This window comes from Osmerus eperlanus, chromosome 2 (genome assembly GCF_963692335.1).
Source record: "Osmerus eperlanus chromosome 2, fOsmEpe2.1, whole genome shotgun sequence".
In the NCBI taxonomy this organism is placed as follows: domain Eukaryota; kingdom Metazoa; phylum Chordata; class Actinopteri; order Osmeriformes; family Osmeridae; genus Osmerus; species Osmerus eperlanus.
In genome coordinates, this window is record NC_085019.1 from 22140234 (window position 1) to 22152493 (window position 12260).

Below are 12260 nucleotides of genomic sequence, written 5' to 3' on the forward strand. Positions count from 1 at the left end.
AAGGATTCTAAGCAAAACAGTTATTACATTGTCATTTAGCAGACGCTCTTATCCAGAGCGACTTACAGTAAGTACAGGGACATTCCCCCCGAGGCAAGTAGGGTGAGGTGCCTTGCCCAAGGACACAACGTAATTTTGCACAGCCAGAATCGAACCGGTAACCTTCAGATTACTAGCCCGACTCCCTAACCGCTCAGCCACCTGACATCGCCCTCCTTGTTATGAGGAGCAAAGGACACACTTAACACCCACATCAAAGCACAAGTCTAACAAGTAGCGTCAAGGAGCAACACGAACAGGCTGTCAGGGAGCCAGTGTGAAAACATTTGCATGTATGCGGGAATGTCCTCGATCGAATCTGTGCGGAGATTCCAGCAAGCAGGTCATGAATGAGTGACAGAATGTCTTCATTAATCTCACGGATTAGACCCCGGGATCAGATTAGGAGGACCTGCCAGGAATAGGTTTGGAAGCATGCTAACAGCTCTCATCTGAGGGTCGGTCAAGGAGTCACGATCGGACATCTGGGCCGGTAGGGCACCAGCTTCAAGACAAGGTCACACCCAGCCCTGCCCGGCAGGCCTCACGGAACACGACAGATCGCCTGCCTTTAGACATGTAGATTACACCCTTTGAATCTCTTAAATATCTGATTGTAAAGGGCTGTACCAACTGATAAGGTGTGTAAGGAGTCAGGTGGCTGAGCGGTGAGGGAGTCGGGATAGTAATCTGAAGGTTGCCAGTTCGATTCCCAGCCGTGCCAAATGACGTTGTGTCCTTGGGCAAGGCACTTCACCCTACTTGCCTCGGGGGGAATGTCCCTGTATTACTGTAAGTCGCTCTGAATAAGAGCGTCTGCTAAATGACGTAATGTAATGTGTCTGTATGTTAACTAGTGACTCCTATCACACATCTATCTGTGGTGGGGTTGTGTTGTTCGGACATGGAGTAGTTACATACTGGGGTTGCAAAAAGGTTTGTCTTCTGGTAGCAATAAAATACTGTCCAACACTGACCTGTTGTAGAAACAAATGATTGTTGCTAATGGAATTAGAGGGGTCTCTAACCCTAACCCTAACTAAACCGGACTCCCAGCCAGGTGTTAGATACTGAGGGTGGCTAGCTGCAGTTGGGTTTGTCATGGTTCTTCTTGTATTGTGTCTCTCTGTCAGATGGTGGTGCATTGGCTGAGAGGTTAGGCTCTCGTTAAAATCATCAACTACAACTATGACCCCTTCGACAGATACACTGATTGAATAATTACAGCTTTGTGATAGGCTTAGCGGTCGTGTCCGTGGGCAAGTGTGGATGCAGACAGGACAGAAGGAGGCTGTTGTGAGTAGGGATGTGTAGGTTAATGTGGAGCTCAATGGCTTGGAATGATGTTTACCTAACTAACCCAATTACTGCACATACTGGCATGGTCAGTCGGTACAAAATGTAATTACCTGCAGAACCAGCTGTTGCCTGAAGATGGCAGTATATCCTGTTAGTGGCAGTGGTTTTACTAGGATATGAAGGAATATTCCAGTTTACGCATTCTCTCGACTATTCTAATGACTCTATAACTATCGCCTTTCACAGCCATTGTGTATACCAGTGGAGAGAAACCAGAGAACACTAGCAGACTGTTCTGTTGAGGTTTGTGTAGCCTCTGTTTCTGCCGTGTCCTATTTACTGTATAAAGGTCACAAGCTAATGCTGTCATAATCACTTTCCCTTCCCAAACTTGAAACATCCGAGACTACACGTGGGGCTGGACAGTTTATGAAAAAGAAAATTGCATGGCGGAACTAGAACCCTAATGTATTTAGACAATCCAGAGAGGTAGTGTCTCACCAGGTAGTGTGTGTGTCACATTGACACATTGAACACATGGACATATTGAACATGCAGTTGTGTTTGTTTTCCTGTGTGACTTTGATGTTTGACCTGGCTTAGACCCATACCCTGGGGTCAGAGGTCACAGTTTTGCCAGCGAGAGGAGCTAAACGTCAGTACAACAAAGAGCTAGAGGTCGCAACCTCATTTACTAAGGTCACGATCAGCGCCAAGGCAGCGGGCTTCCCTCCTGGTTCTCTGCCAGGCTTTTGTGACATCGCGGCCAAGATGATCTCAGGCCAGCTTGACATTTGGCTTGGCTAATTAGTCCGATTGCTTAATCTCATCAGCGGGAATGGGAGGGGCCACAGCAGGGTTGTGGGTTCCTGTTTGGGGTTAGACTCCGCCCCTTTGGACACCCTGCTGAAAAGGAAGGTGCCGGGAACACAGCGGCCAGTTGGACTCAGGGTGGCAGGTCCATCACACCCTCCTCTAGAGGACAAGAGACAACAACTTCCTGCAGCAGCTGCCCCCCAACCAATCAGTGAGTAGCCTGCTGTTCCACCATGGAGTGACATCAGTGTCTACAGCTTTTATCACACAGTTAGAAACTCTTGATTCAAATCTGGATTTATTTATTTTTTTTGCGCTCAGAAGTGTCTGAACTTGTTTTGTAGAGTTTTTCTAGCACAGTCTAGCCATCTAGGTCTTAGAATGACTCATATCAATGACGGACAGTGGGATGTAAAGATCACAGTCATTTATTGCGATTTCTGTAAACTCTTATAGTTTTCACTGCCAAATGTCAACCTGCAGGCCTGTGTAGAAATAGGGGAGGAAGAACAAATGTCACAATGTGCACATCTTTATCCTGAGATAGCAGCTCCAAGTATTGATTCTTTTAAGTATTGATAATAGTATTGATAGAGTTTTTAGAGAGTTACCTACAACTATTTCGGTTTTGAGAGAGTAACACTTAGGTTTTTGTTTCAACCAATGAGCTAACCCTTTAACGTACTGTAACTAGTTTACATATAGATTACAAGCTTAATATTTGTTTATTTTAGGTGCTTAATTCTAGGTATTGCGTCGATCTTATGGGTCTGTTTGGTGCTCTGTTTGGTGCTCTCTTTTTGTACAGACTGTTGAGATGAAGTCACTTTCTGTAAAGGAATCTGGTTGTCACATTTTCACTAATGTCTTAAAGTGGCTATGACTTCTGTAGACACTCTGTCAAGGAATAACGTTGAAATATATTTGCTCTCCTGGATGTCCTTGTGGAAAACGAAATGTGACCCCAAAAAAGCTCCTTGACACCAATGTGACACAACCATGTTAAGTTCTTGTTATTCAACCTACTGATCTACTCATCCTGTCCTGTGGCATTCTAGGCAAACACAAATACCAGCGCACGCTCTGATTGGCTAATCCCACAAGCTTGTTGTGACATAGCGTGTGCTCCTTCCACACATCCTGTCCTTTCATATCGAGAGGATTCCCTCTATCGGGGCAAACGGACAGTCCATCCCAGCATGAGATTTCTAAGAAGGGGGGATTATAGGGATTTGAAAGGTGAACATTAAGACTTGAGGATCAGGGACTTACCCACTAAACAGCTCTTATGAACACTAATACCAAACAAGAATGCTCTCGTAGCAACCAATGACTCCACTAAAATAGGAATAAAGTATTTTTTCTCTTTGTGGATCTGCTGGTCGTTCATGTGCCTGATCTTACGGCTTGTATTTCCACCCTTTTTGTCCTGTGTTGAAACGGCCCCCCTTTGCCTCCTCCTCTTCCTCGACCTCCTCCATCTCCCCCTCCTCCATCTCCCCCTCCTCCATCTCCCCCCCCCCCCTCCTCCTCCTCCTCAGGGCAAGATGGCTCGAGACATGTCCGACAAGGACATCCTGAAAATGGAGCTGGACCAACTGAAAAAGGAGGTCTCCACCCCACGAGAACCTGTGAGTATCCAGAGAGAGAGAGAGAGAGAGCAGAGATCAGGGGGGACAGAGATGTGAGTATCCAGAGAGACAGAGAGAGAGAGAGAGAGAGAGAGCAGAGATCAGGGGGGACGGAGATGTGAGTACCAGAGAGAGAGAGAGGAGATGACAGGGGAAAGAGAGACAAGAGAGATCAGTGGGGACACAAAGAAGTAAGACGACAGACCGGGATTGATCGCATCGAAACTGACCCCCGACCCCCCCTGTTCCAGATCTCCAAGACGGCGAAGGAGCTGATTGACTACGTAGAGGGCCTGTCTGGTGACGACCCTCTGATGAAGGGAGTACCCGACGACAAGAATCCCTTCAAGGACAAGGGGGGCTGCGTCATCACCTAGCCCAGGGTGGCTCTGCTCTGGTCATCCCCGGGCCAGAAGAACAGACACCAACCTAACACCAGGACTATCCCATGCTCAGCCTTCAGCACAGCGCTGAATACAGACAACCTAGTAGACTCTGTTTCTCGCTCAACCAGCACATCTTACATTCCTGTAGTTATGTTTGACACCTCACACACCTATCTTCACACTTTTGGTTCCGGAAAGTTCTGACAGATTGAATGACCGGGGTTTTTTCATGTAAATAAAGCATGTTTTGTTCGGCGTCGTTGTCGAGTTGTCTCTGTGTTCTCTGGGGCACATAGAAGTCGCGATAACCAGTCAAACCGTGGGGGATGGTTGCGGATCAAAACACCACACGACTCGATCAAATTCCATCTACATTTTTTTTATTGATTCTTCTCCTCAATTCTTCTATTTCGATTTGAATCGACGTTGTACGAGTGGGCGAAATTCCCAGCACTGCAAACCAGGGAACCAAGAACACAACATGATGCCAAGAGGCCTGATTGAGCCTGTGCTAAGTCCTGGGTAATGCATTAGGGCTTTAAGGAGCTGTGAATGGATGTAAGAGCCCTTTAATAACACCAGAGAGGGCTTCCATCTGGGCTGTCGGCCGACCACTCCTAATCTCATTTATACCCTGATTCCCAATCAGACTCTGATCCAATCAAGGTGGAACAAGATCTGTTTCCCCCCGGCCCCCAATCACACACAAATACACACAATTGTTACCCAAGGATAAATACAGATAAAAAAGATTCAAAGAGCACAGCAGAATGACAGGACATGCCAAATCGAATGTTCTAGCGAGGTTTGCCCTCTCTGGCTGTTGTTACAGGCCTCAGACACTAGGTGGTGCTGTGTGCTAGTCTGTCACTTCAGTCTGTGCATCATCTTGTTCTAATTTACGTTTACATTTAGTCATTTAGCAGACGCTCTTATCCAGAGCGACTTACAGTAAGTACAGGGACATTCCCCCGAGGCAGGTAGGGTGAAGTGCCTTGCCCAAGGACACAACGTAATTTTGCACGGCCGGGTATCGAACCAGCAACCTTCTTATTACTAGCCTGATTCCCTAACCTCTCAGCCACCTGACTCCCTAATGCCAGTGGTACAGGTTATGGAATATCTGTATCTCACGGGTTATATCTGTCTGATTGTCCTGCTTTCGGCAAATCAGACCCAGCTGTAAGGCAGACAACCCCTTCACAACCTTTCATTCTAGATTGTTCATTTGCTTCACACTGTGTACTGGAAAAGTGTGTACACGTAACCCTGCGTGTGTGTGCTCGTGCGTGTGCGTGCGTGTTATGTGTGTGTGTGCGTGCGTGTGTGCGCTAGTGTTTGAGTGTGTGTGAGCTCTGCTCTTGCTGTGCTGCTGTGTGAGTACACGTCTTGGTGCTTCAGACCTGGGGATGTGGCAGGTCTGGTCTGACAGAGTCGCTCTCCCGACCGTCTGCTCTCCGGTCTGGAGAGCACGCTGCTCCCAGGCTCCCCCTGCAGGCCGCGACGGCACGCTGCCGTGAGCGCTCGCTGTCAAGGTTTGAATTGGGTCGGAGGGCAACGGCATACGTGAAGCCTTTCTAGCACTGTTTTCAAAGGGTCTTCCAGGGCCACGGAAAGTGACAATGCCTCGTTGCGCAGCGCAATCAGGGGTTTGTTGCAGGAAGGAGGGAGTCAGGTGGCTGAGCGGTTAAAGAATCGGGCTAGTAATCAGAAGGTCGCTAGTTCGATTCCCGGCCGTGCCAAATGACGTTGTGTCCTTGGGCAAGGCACTTCACCCTACTTGCCTCGGGGGAATGTCCCTGTACTTACTGTAAGTCGCTCTGGATAAGAGCGTCTGCTAAATGACAAAATGTAAATGTAAGGAGTTGCTGACAACACGCCCTTCCCAACAAGGTGATGTTTGGGAACGATTAGTCGCCGTGTAGGTGGGCACTAACCGCCTGGTCTCCTGCAGCAGGAGTTAAGAGGACTTGGATGGAGATCTGAGGTTCTGGATCTGCTGAGGCCTCCCATAAAAAGTGCTAATTTTTGTTTTAGGGCTCAGGCACAGATGGTGGCACAGGAGGAGGGTGATCTCACCCTGTGGGGACCCTCCCTGCATCCCCCTCCACCCAACCTCCCTCCTTCCTCCATCCCAGTTCGCCCACTTCCTGTCTCAGGCTCCTCCCTCGTGCCTCAATTCATGTCCTGGGGGTCTGCTAAACACTGCAAACGGCCCATCTGATTGGTTGACTTCGACCATGCTTTGTGTCATGTATGTAGAGATTCAGAAGTTGACCTGGCCAGGTGACTTGGCTCTTAGCATGTTTACGTGGTTTGTTGTAGCAGGCAAATCAAATAATAACCCAGCTCCTGCAAGCTACAATAAACAATCTCAAAACTGCATAACTTAACCCTGCTCCAAAGTCATCATGCAGTATAGTAAGAAAGTTCAAATCTCTGCGAAGGAGCCAATCATTGATAAGCTGTTAGGGAGTGCCTCACTTAACCCTGCCCCAGTTCCATCCCTCCCCTTCTCTCTCACTTTCCCCTCCCTCCCTCCCTCCCTCCCTCCCTCCCTCCTCTCCTCAGGTCTCCAGCCCTGGGTTGCCAGCAGCAGGCCGACAGACCCCTCCTCTCACCCTTCCTCTCCCGGAGAGACAGAAATGTAATGTGCGGTTTGAAAGTGTGAACAGTTAGAAAAACACTACGGTATAAAAACAGCTTATCTACCAGAGGTGTGTGAAGGCCCCCCTCATTAGCGCCGGGCCTCAGCCCCGTTTGTTTACCTGGGATACTACGTGGGGGGGGGGGGGGGGGGCGGGGCACCCTGGCTGCGTGGACCCCCGCCTCCCACGGGCCGGCCCTGACCCGTGTAGTCACCGCGGCGACTGTTTGGACAGTGCCCGAATCAAAGGTGCTGTGGGAAGGCTTGTCTTCCCAGAGTTCCCTGGGGCTAAGTGGACATTTCCTGGGGAAACAAGCAGCAGATTGGCCCGGTTCACAGGGGCGGCCTGCAGGAGAAAGCCCCCTTTGTCCGGAGCTGGGAGCTGGAGGGGTAGGCAGTGTAGCAGCGCTCGCTCTCTCCCACCCTCCTCCTTCCCCTGCCCTCTCCGTCACACCCTCTCTTCACGTAATGGTTTTAGTTCGCCGTCTTTCTGTCTGGGGGTGGACGCTGACCCTGGAAATGACGTCTCAGGACACAATCTGACCGGTGGAAGACCCAGCGCTCAATCTGTCATCCCCGCTGAAGACATGGGGCAGCAGATTAAGAGCGTTTCATTCGTTTAAAGGTTTCACGCTCGCTGTGATTGGTGGGCTCGAGTGAGCCAGCCCCTTGAAGCACGTTGGGTTTTTCTGTGAGGGCGTCCTCGGAATACTAGGTTTTCAAACGAGCCTCACAAGTGCCGGGGAGAAAACGAGAGCAGAGAAAATATCCACTAGCCTAAAGCGGACATAATTAAGGGGTCAGAAATAGTTTCTTGAATGTACTTTAACCGCAATGGCAGCTTGAATGGTTTTCCGCCCTGTGAGATTGCAGAGATGATGAATTTACTGAAGGACTTCTTCCACTCCGGCTATCGCTAAACTACTACAAACACGTCCAACTAGATTTAAAATATAAAAACAGAGTGTGTTGTTTTTGCTGTGTAAACTGCCACTCTCTCAGTAGCATAGCTCCATTTTTTCTCAATGTAAACCTGGTTAGTGGAATTTCAACTCAAATACAGAAGCATACCATCAAAAATCTACAGTTATGTGTGTGTGTGTGTGTGTGTGTGTGTGTGGAAGGGGGGGGGGGGGTGGTTGTGTGTGTGTAGGTGTGTGTGTATTGTCTAATCAGACTTGCACATGTCTGGGGAGTCAGTCATTGTCAGCCATTGCAAAATTCAACTGTGTGAGTGTGTGTGAGTGTGTGTGTGTGAGAGTGTGTGTGTGTGTGTATGTGTGTGTATGTGTGCCTGAACCCAGACTGCCTGGTTCTGTGTCTCTGACGAGCGTCCCAGCTGTGCCGTGGCTGAATGCCTGCAGCTGCCTCCAATATGTGCTGTGGTCCAGCCCAGAGTGAGCGAGAGCACAACACGTTACCAGCCCAGAGTGAGCGAGAGCACAACACGTTACCTCTCCACAGAGGAGCAGGGTCTGGGACAGTCAGAAACACACACACACACACATACACACACACACACAGGCAGACTTCGTATACAGTCTCAGATACAACTGAAAACCTACAGAATGGGATCATTTTGAATTGGTTAAACTCGAAGTGAACCTCGACCAAACGTAATTTCTATGCTTGGGTTATTTATTCATATTTAGTTTCAACATGTTGAAATATGTACATTTACACGGACGCCGGCCAGGGGTCTGTGAACACAACTAAAGCAAATACTCACCTCAGTTAGCCCTCTGGAGAGGAAAGAGATCCAGACGGTTGTTTTAGATTTGACACCACAACACACACGCTTATGCACACGCACACAGACACACACACAGAAACACAAAGCCCAGCCCCAGCCCCAGCCCCCCGGCCCAGCCCCAGCCCCGGCCCCAGTCAGCAGGTAGTGTTCCAGGGCTATGGAGCCTGGATCTGTTGCTGCTCTGCCCATAAATAACACCACATGTTGCAGTGTGCAGCCCCAATCCCAGAGCCCAGGCTGGGGCCTGGACAGGGGACAGCCCAGCACCAGGGAGACATCTCACTGGGCACTGTACAGTACATCATGTACGTGCTGTGGAGAGACTTTCAGACAAGGAAGTCATTTCATGTGTCATGCACTTGTGACGTGATAAAATCTGAAATTGAACTAAATGTGAGAATGTGTATGTGCTTGCGGGTATGCTGTCTGTTTGTGTGTGGGCTTAGGTGTTTCTGGTTGTGAGTGTGTGTGTGTGTGTGTGAGTGTTTGTGTTTTGAGATTAGCAAACTTCACTTCAGTGTGATCATCTCCTATTGGTCAGAGCTGGGTTTGTTTCTACAGCTCAAACCGGACGTGTCTGACCAGTAGGGGAGCTCAGCAGGACATTCCCACCAATCACACCACTACATCACACCATTGCACCACCCCTCTCCTCCAATCACATTCAAAAGCCCTCCTGCCCCCACCCGCCTTCCTTTCTTCCTGTCTGTTGGTCCATCTGTCTGTCCGTGTCTCTCTCTCTCTTTCGGTGTCTCCCTCGCTCTCTCAGAAGGCATGCATCTCGTCATCTCTTCTCCTTCACCTCCCAGTCCGTAGAATATCCAGACCTCCGCATTCGAACGTTTCAGAAGGCGACTTTTCTGGAAAATCAGTCGGTGGAAAAAGCCGACGCACTCTCCTCTTTCTGTCCTCCCCCTCTCCTTCCATTTTTGCCTTTTTTTCACGTGTAAACTGAGAATAATGGTTGGACGCGCAGTGATATTTTTGAGCTGTTGCCAGTCCGGCCTGTCCGCCCCCCCTTCTCTCTCTCTCTCCTTTATTTTCTCTCTGTTCCTCTGTCCTGCTAAAACTATCTCTCTCTTGCTTTTCTTTGGTATGAAAGTTTGTTTAAATGTATTAACAGTGGGAGCAGGGAAAAGCTGTTCTTGAAGGACATCCACGTTTATTGGATTCTCTCTCTCTCTCTCTCTCTCTCTCTCTCTCTCTCTCTCTCTCTCTCTCTCTCTCTCTCTCTCTCTCTCTCTCTCTCTCTCTCTCTCTCTCTCTCTCTCTCTCTCTCTCTCTCTCCCTATCCTCTCTCTCTCTCTCCTCATCCTCTCTCTCTCTCTCTCTCTCTCTCTCTCTCTCTCTCTCTCCCTCTCTCTCTCTCTCTCTCTCTCTCTCCCCCTTCTTTCCCTCCCCTCTAGTTCCCACTTTCTCTCCCTATAATTTCGGGTTTCTCTCAAAATCCCCTTTGTCGTCTTCCTGAAGTCTAGTAGCGTGAGTGATACCGCAGAGCTGGGTCACGGAAGATCCTGGTGCTGAGCTCTGTGTGCTCTTCTGTTTTCAGAGTCTCCTTTTCAGAGAGACATTTCCCCCCGACAAAGCCTCTGTGGGTCTCTCTCTCTCTCTCTCTCTCTCTCTCTCTCCTCCGGAGGGTAACACACCTACCTGGACCGCCCAGTTGGTCAGCCTCCGTGAAGTGGGATGGCACCACTCGAGGTGGGACCCTAACCCTGGGAGAGACAACGGTCTGTAACAGTGGGCTCTCTACCAATCACTGCCCAAAGACAATCCCCCTTTTCCCTTTTTCTCGAGTGCAGCTGTATGCTGTGGTAACGGTGCACTTTGGAGACACCCCGGCAGAAACACACACACACGGACAGGGAGAGTTAGGGAAGGGTGTGGCAGGGGAGGGAGGTGTGGCAGGGGAGGGAGGGGTGGGGCCGGGAGACCAAAAGAAGTGGGGAGTGGAAGACGAGAAGAAGAAGGAGAAAAAGGAGAAGAAGGTGAAGAAGGTGAGGAGAGGAATGAGGGAGGTTAACCCAGAGAGAGAGAGAAACTTGAGCTATGCCTGCGACAGGCAGAGACAGGTTTGCTGAAAAGGGGATGAATAACTCGAGCAGGAGAGAGAGAGAGAGAGAGAGCCAGGGGGAAAGAGAATAAGAAAGAGAGAAGGGAAAGATTTCGTATTTAATCTTTATTTAAACAAGGTCTGTCTGAGACTAAGATGGGGCCTGCCAATATGGGCAAAGTCATATCACAAACCGAGATGGAGCAGAAACGCAGAGCGCTAAACAATAATAAAGATATCTTCTGTATTTGGTTGACTGTGAAGTCATCCGGGGTTTAAAGCACCTTCATCAGTGTGTGTGCGTGCGTGTGTGTGTGTGTGTGTGTGTGTGCGTGTGTGTGTGTGTGTGTGTGTCAGTGTCCCTTCCCCCTCTTCTTCTTCTGCAGGGAGAAAAGTCCATCTGCTAAACTCATTTTCTGTAGACAGAGGTCCAGATCATTCCAGCCATTTTGTCTTTCTGCCTTTCTCTCTCTCTCTCCCTCTCCCTCTCTCTCCCTCTCTCTCCCTCTCTCTCTCTCCCTCTCTCTCTCTCTCTCTCTCTCTCTCTCTCTCTCTCTCTCTCCCTCTCCCTCTCTCTCTCTCCATCTCTCTCTCTCTCTCTCTCTCTCTCTCTCTCTCTCTCTCTCTCTCTCTCTCTCTCTCTCTCTCTCTCTCTCTCTGTTGTTCTGTTGTATTTTTCATTTCTCCTTCCCTAATTTATTTCGACGAGCTCATGTCTGGGTATCCTCTCCCTTTTTGTCACATTCTTACGTGTTCCTCCTCCACTCCCTACGGTACCCGCCCCTCTTTCCCTCCCAGCCTCCTCCTCAGCTCTCAGGCCATGCTTCCCTGCCATCATCTGGGTCTGTGACTCACTTATGTTTACATTAACCTTCAGTTCTTGCTGCCTTGGCCTACCTCTGCCCTAAACAGCAAGCTAACGTAAGCTTCCCATGCTTATTCCACCAGTTGTTTAAAGGACCCAAATGACTGTTTAGAGAGGTGCCCGTTACAGACGCCTGCCTTCAATCATGGCCTTTCTCATATTGTGTTTTGTGTGCTAGTGAGGTGATGATGATGGGGGGGAACCCTGTGTTATCTCTCCCACTTGATAACAGGAATTAGCCAGCGAAGGCTTTGTGTTTGAGCTATAAGGAGCGTTCAAGGAGTGATCAAGGCCTCATAAAACAATAATATGCCTCTCGGACGTCTCAGGCGATCACAGACAGTACATTTCAAACGAGAACGTGACTGTACCGAACGAGTATCCTTTAACCAATTCAACAATCCACACATTGACATGCTAGTTGTTCATCCTAACTCGGTCTCTTTTCACCTCCTTTCCCCACAGCTGTGGTGAACTTCTGAGGGAGGCTAAATCTAGCAAGGCTAGCAATAGCTTTACACGTAGCCCAGAAAGCACACATACAATATGACGAGACCCTGCACGGTGGCACGTTTCTCTTTTTTTCTAATCGTTTACGCCAGCATTCCTGTGCTAATTCTCTTATCAGAGGTGAATGGAGGAGGGTGTGGAGGTGCTGTTGTGCTGGGTGGAGTCTGTAATGAACGGACACGACTGGGCATATAGCCAGCTGATTACACCTGTACACAGAGACAGGTATTTGCCGCAGCACAAACGGTGATAAAAAAGATG

General features: G+C 49.2%; 1 protein-coding gene across 1 annotated transcript; it reads left to right on the forward strand.

Annotated features, from left to right (window-relative positions):
• Positions 1-1884: 1884 nt before the first annotated feature.
• gngt2a (guanine nucleotide binding protein (G protein), gamma transducing activity polypeptide 2a) lies at positions 1885-4417 on the forward strand. The gene is made up of 3 exons (XM_062483754.1): positions 1885-2365; positions 3696-3785; positions 4037-4417. Exons 2-3 carry the CDS (start codon positions 3702-3704, stop codon positions 4160-4162), a joined length of 210 nt encoding a protein of 69 aa, XP_062339738.1. The 5' UTR covers positions 1885-2365; positions 3696-3701; the 3' UTR covers positions 4163-4417.
• Positions 4418-12260: the final 7843 nt, after the last annotated feature.

What these genes read in the sequence shown, in the direction of transcription:
- gngt2a (XM_062483754.1), top strand. Translation starts at nt 3,702, where the DNA reads ATGGCTCGAGACATGTCCGACAAGGACATCCTGAAAATGGAGCTGGAC. An exon ending in TCTCCACCCCACGAGAACCT is followed by an intron (nt 3,786 to 4,036) that starts GTGAGTATCCAG and finishes CCCCTGTTCCAG; the next exon opens with ATCTCCAAGACGGCGAAGGA.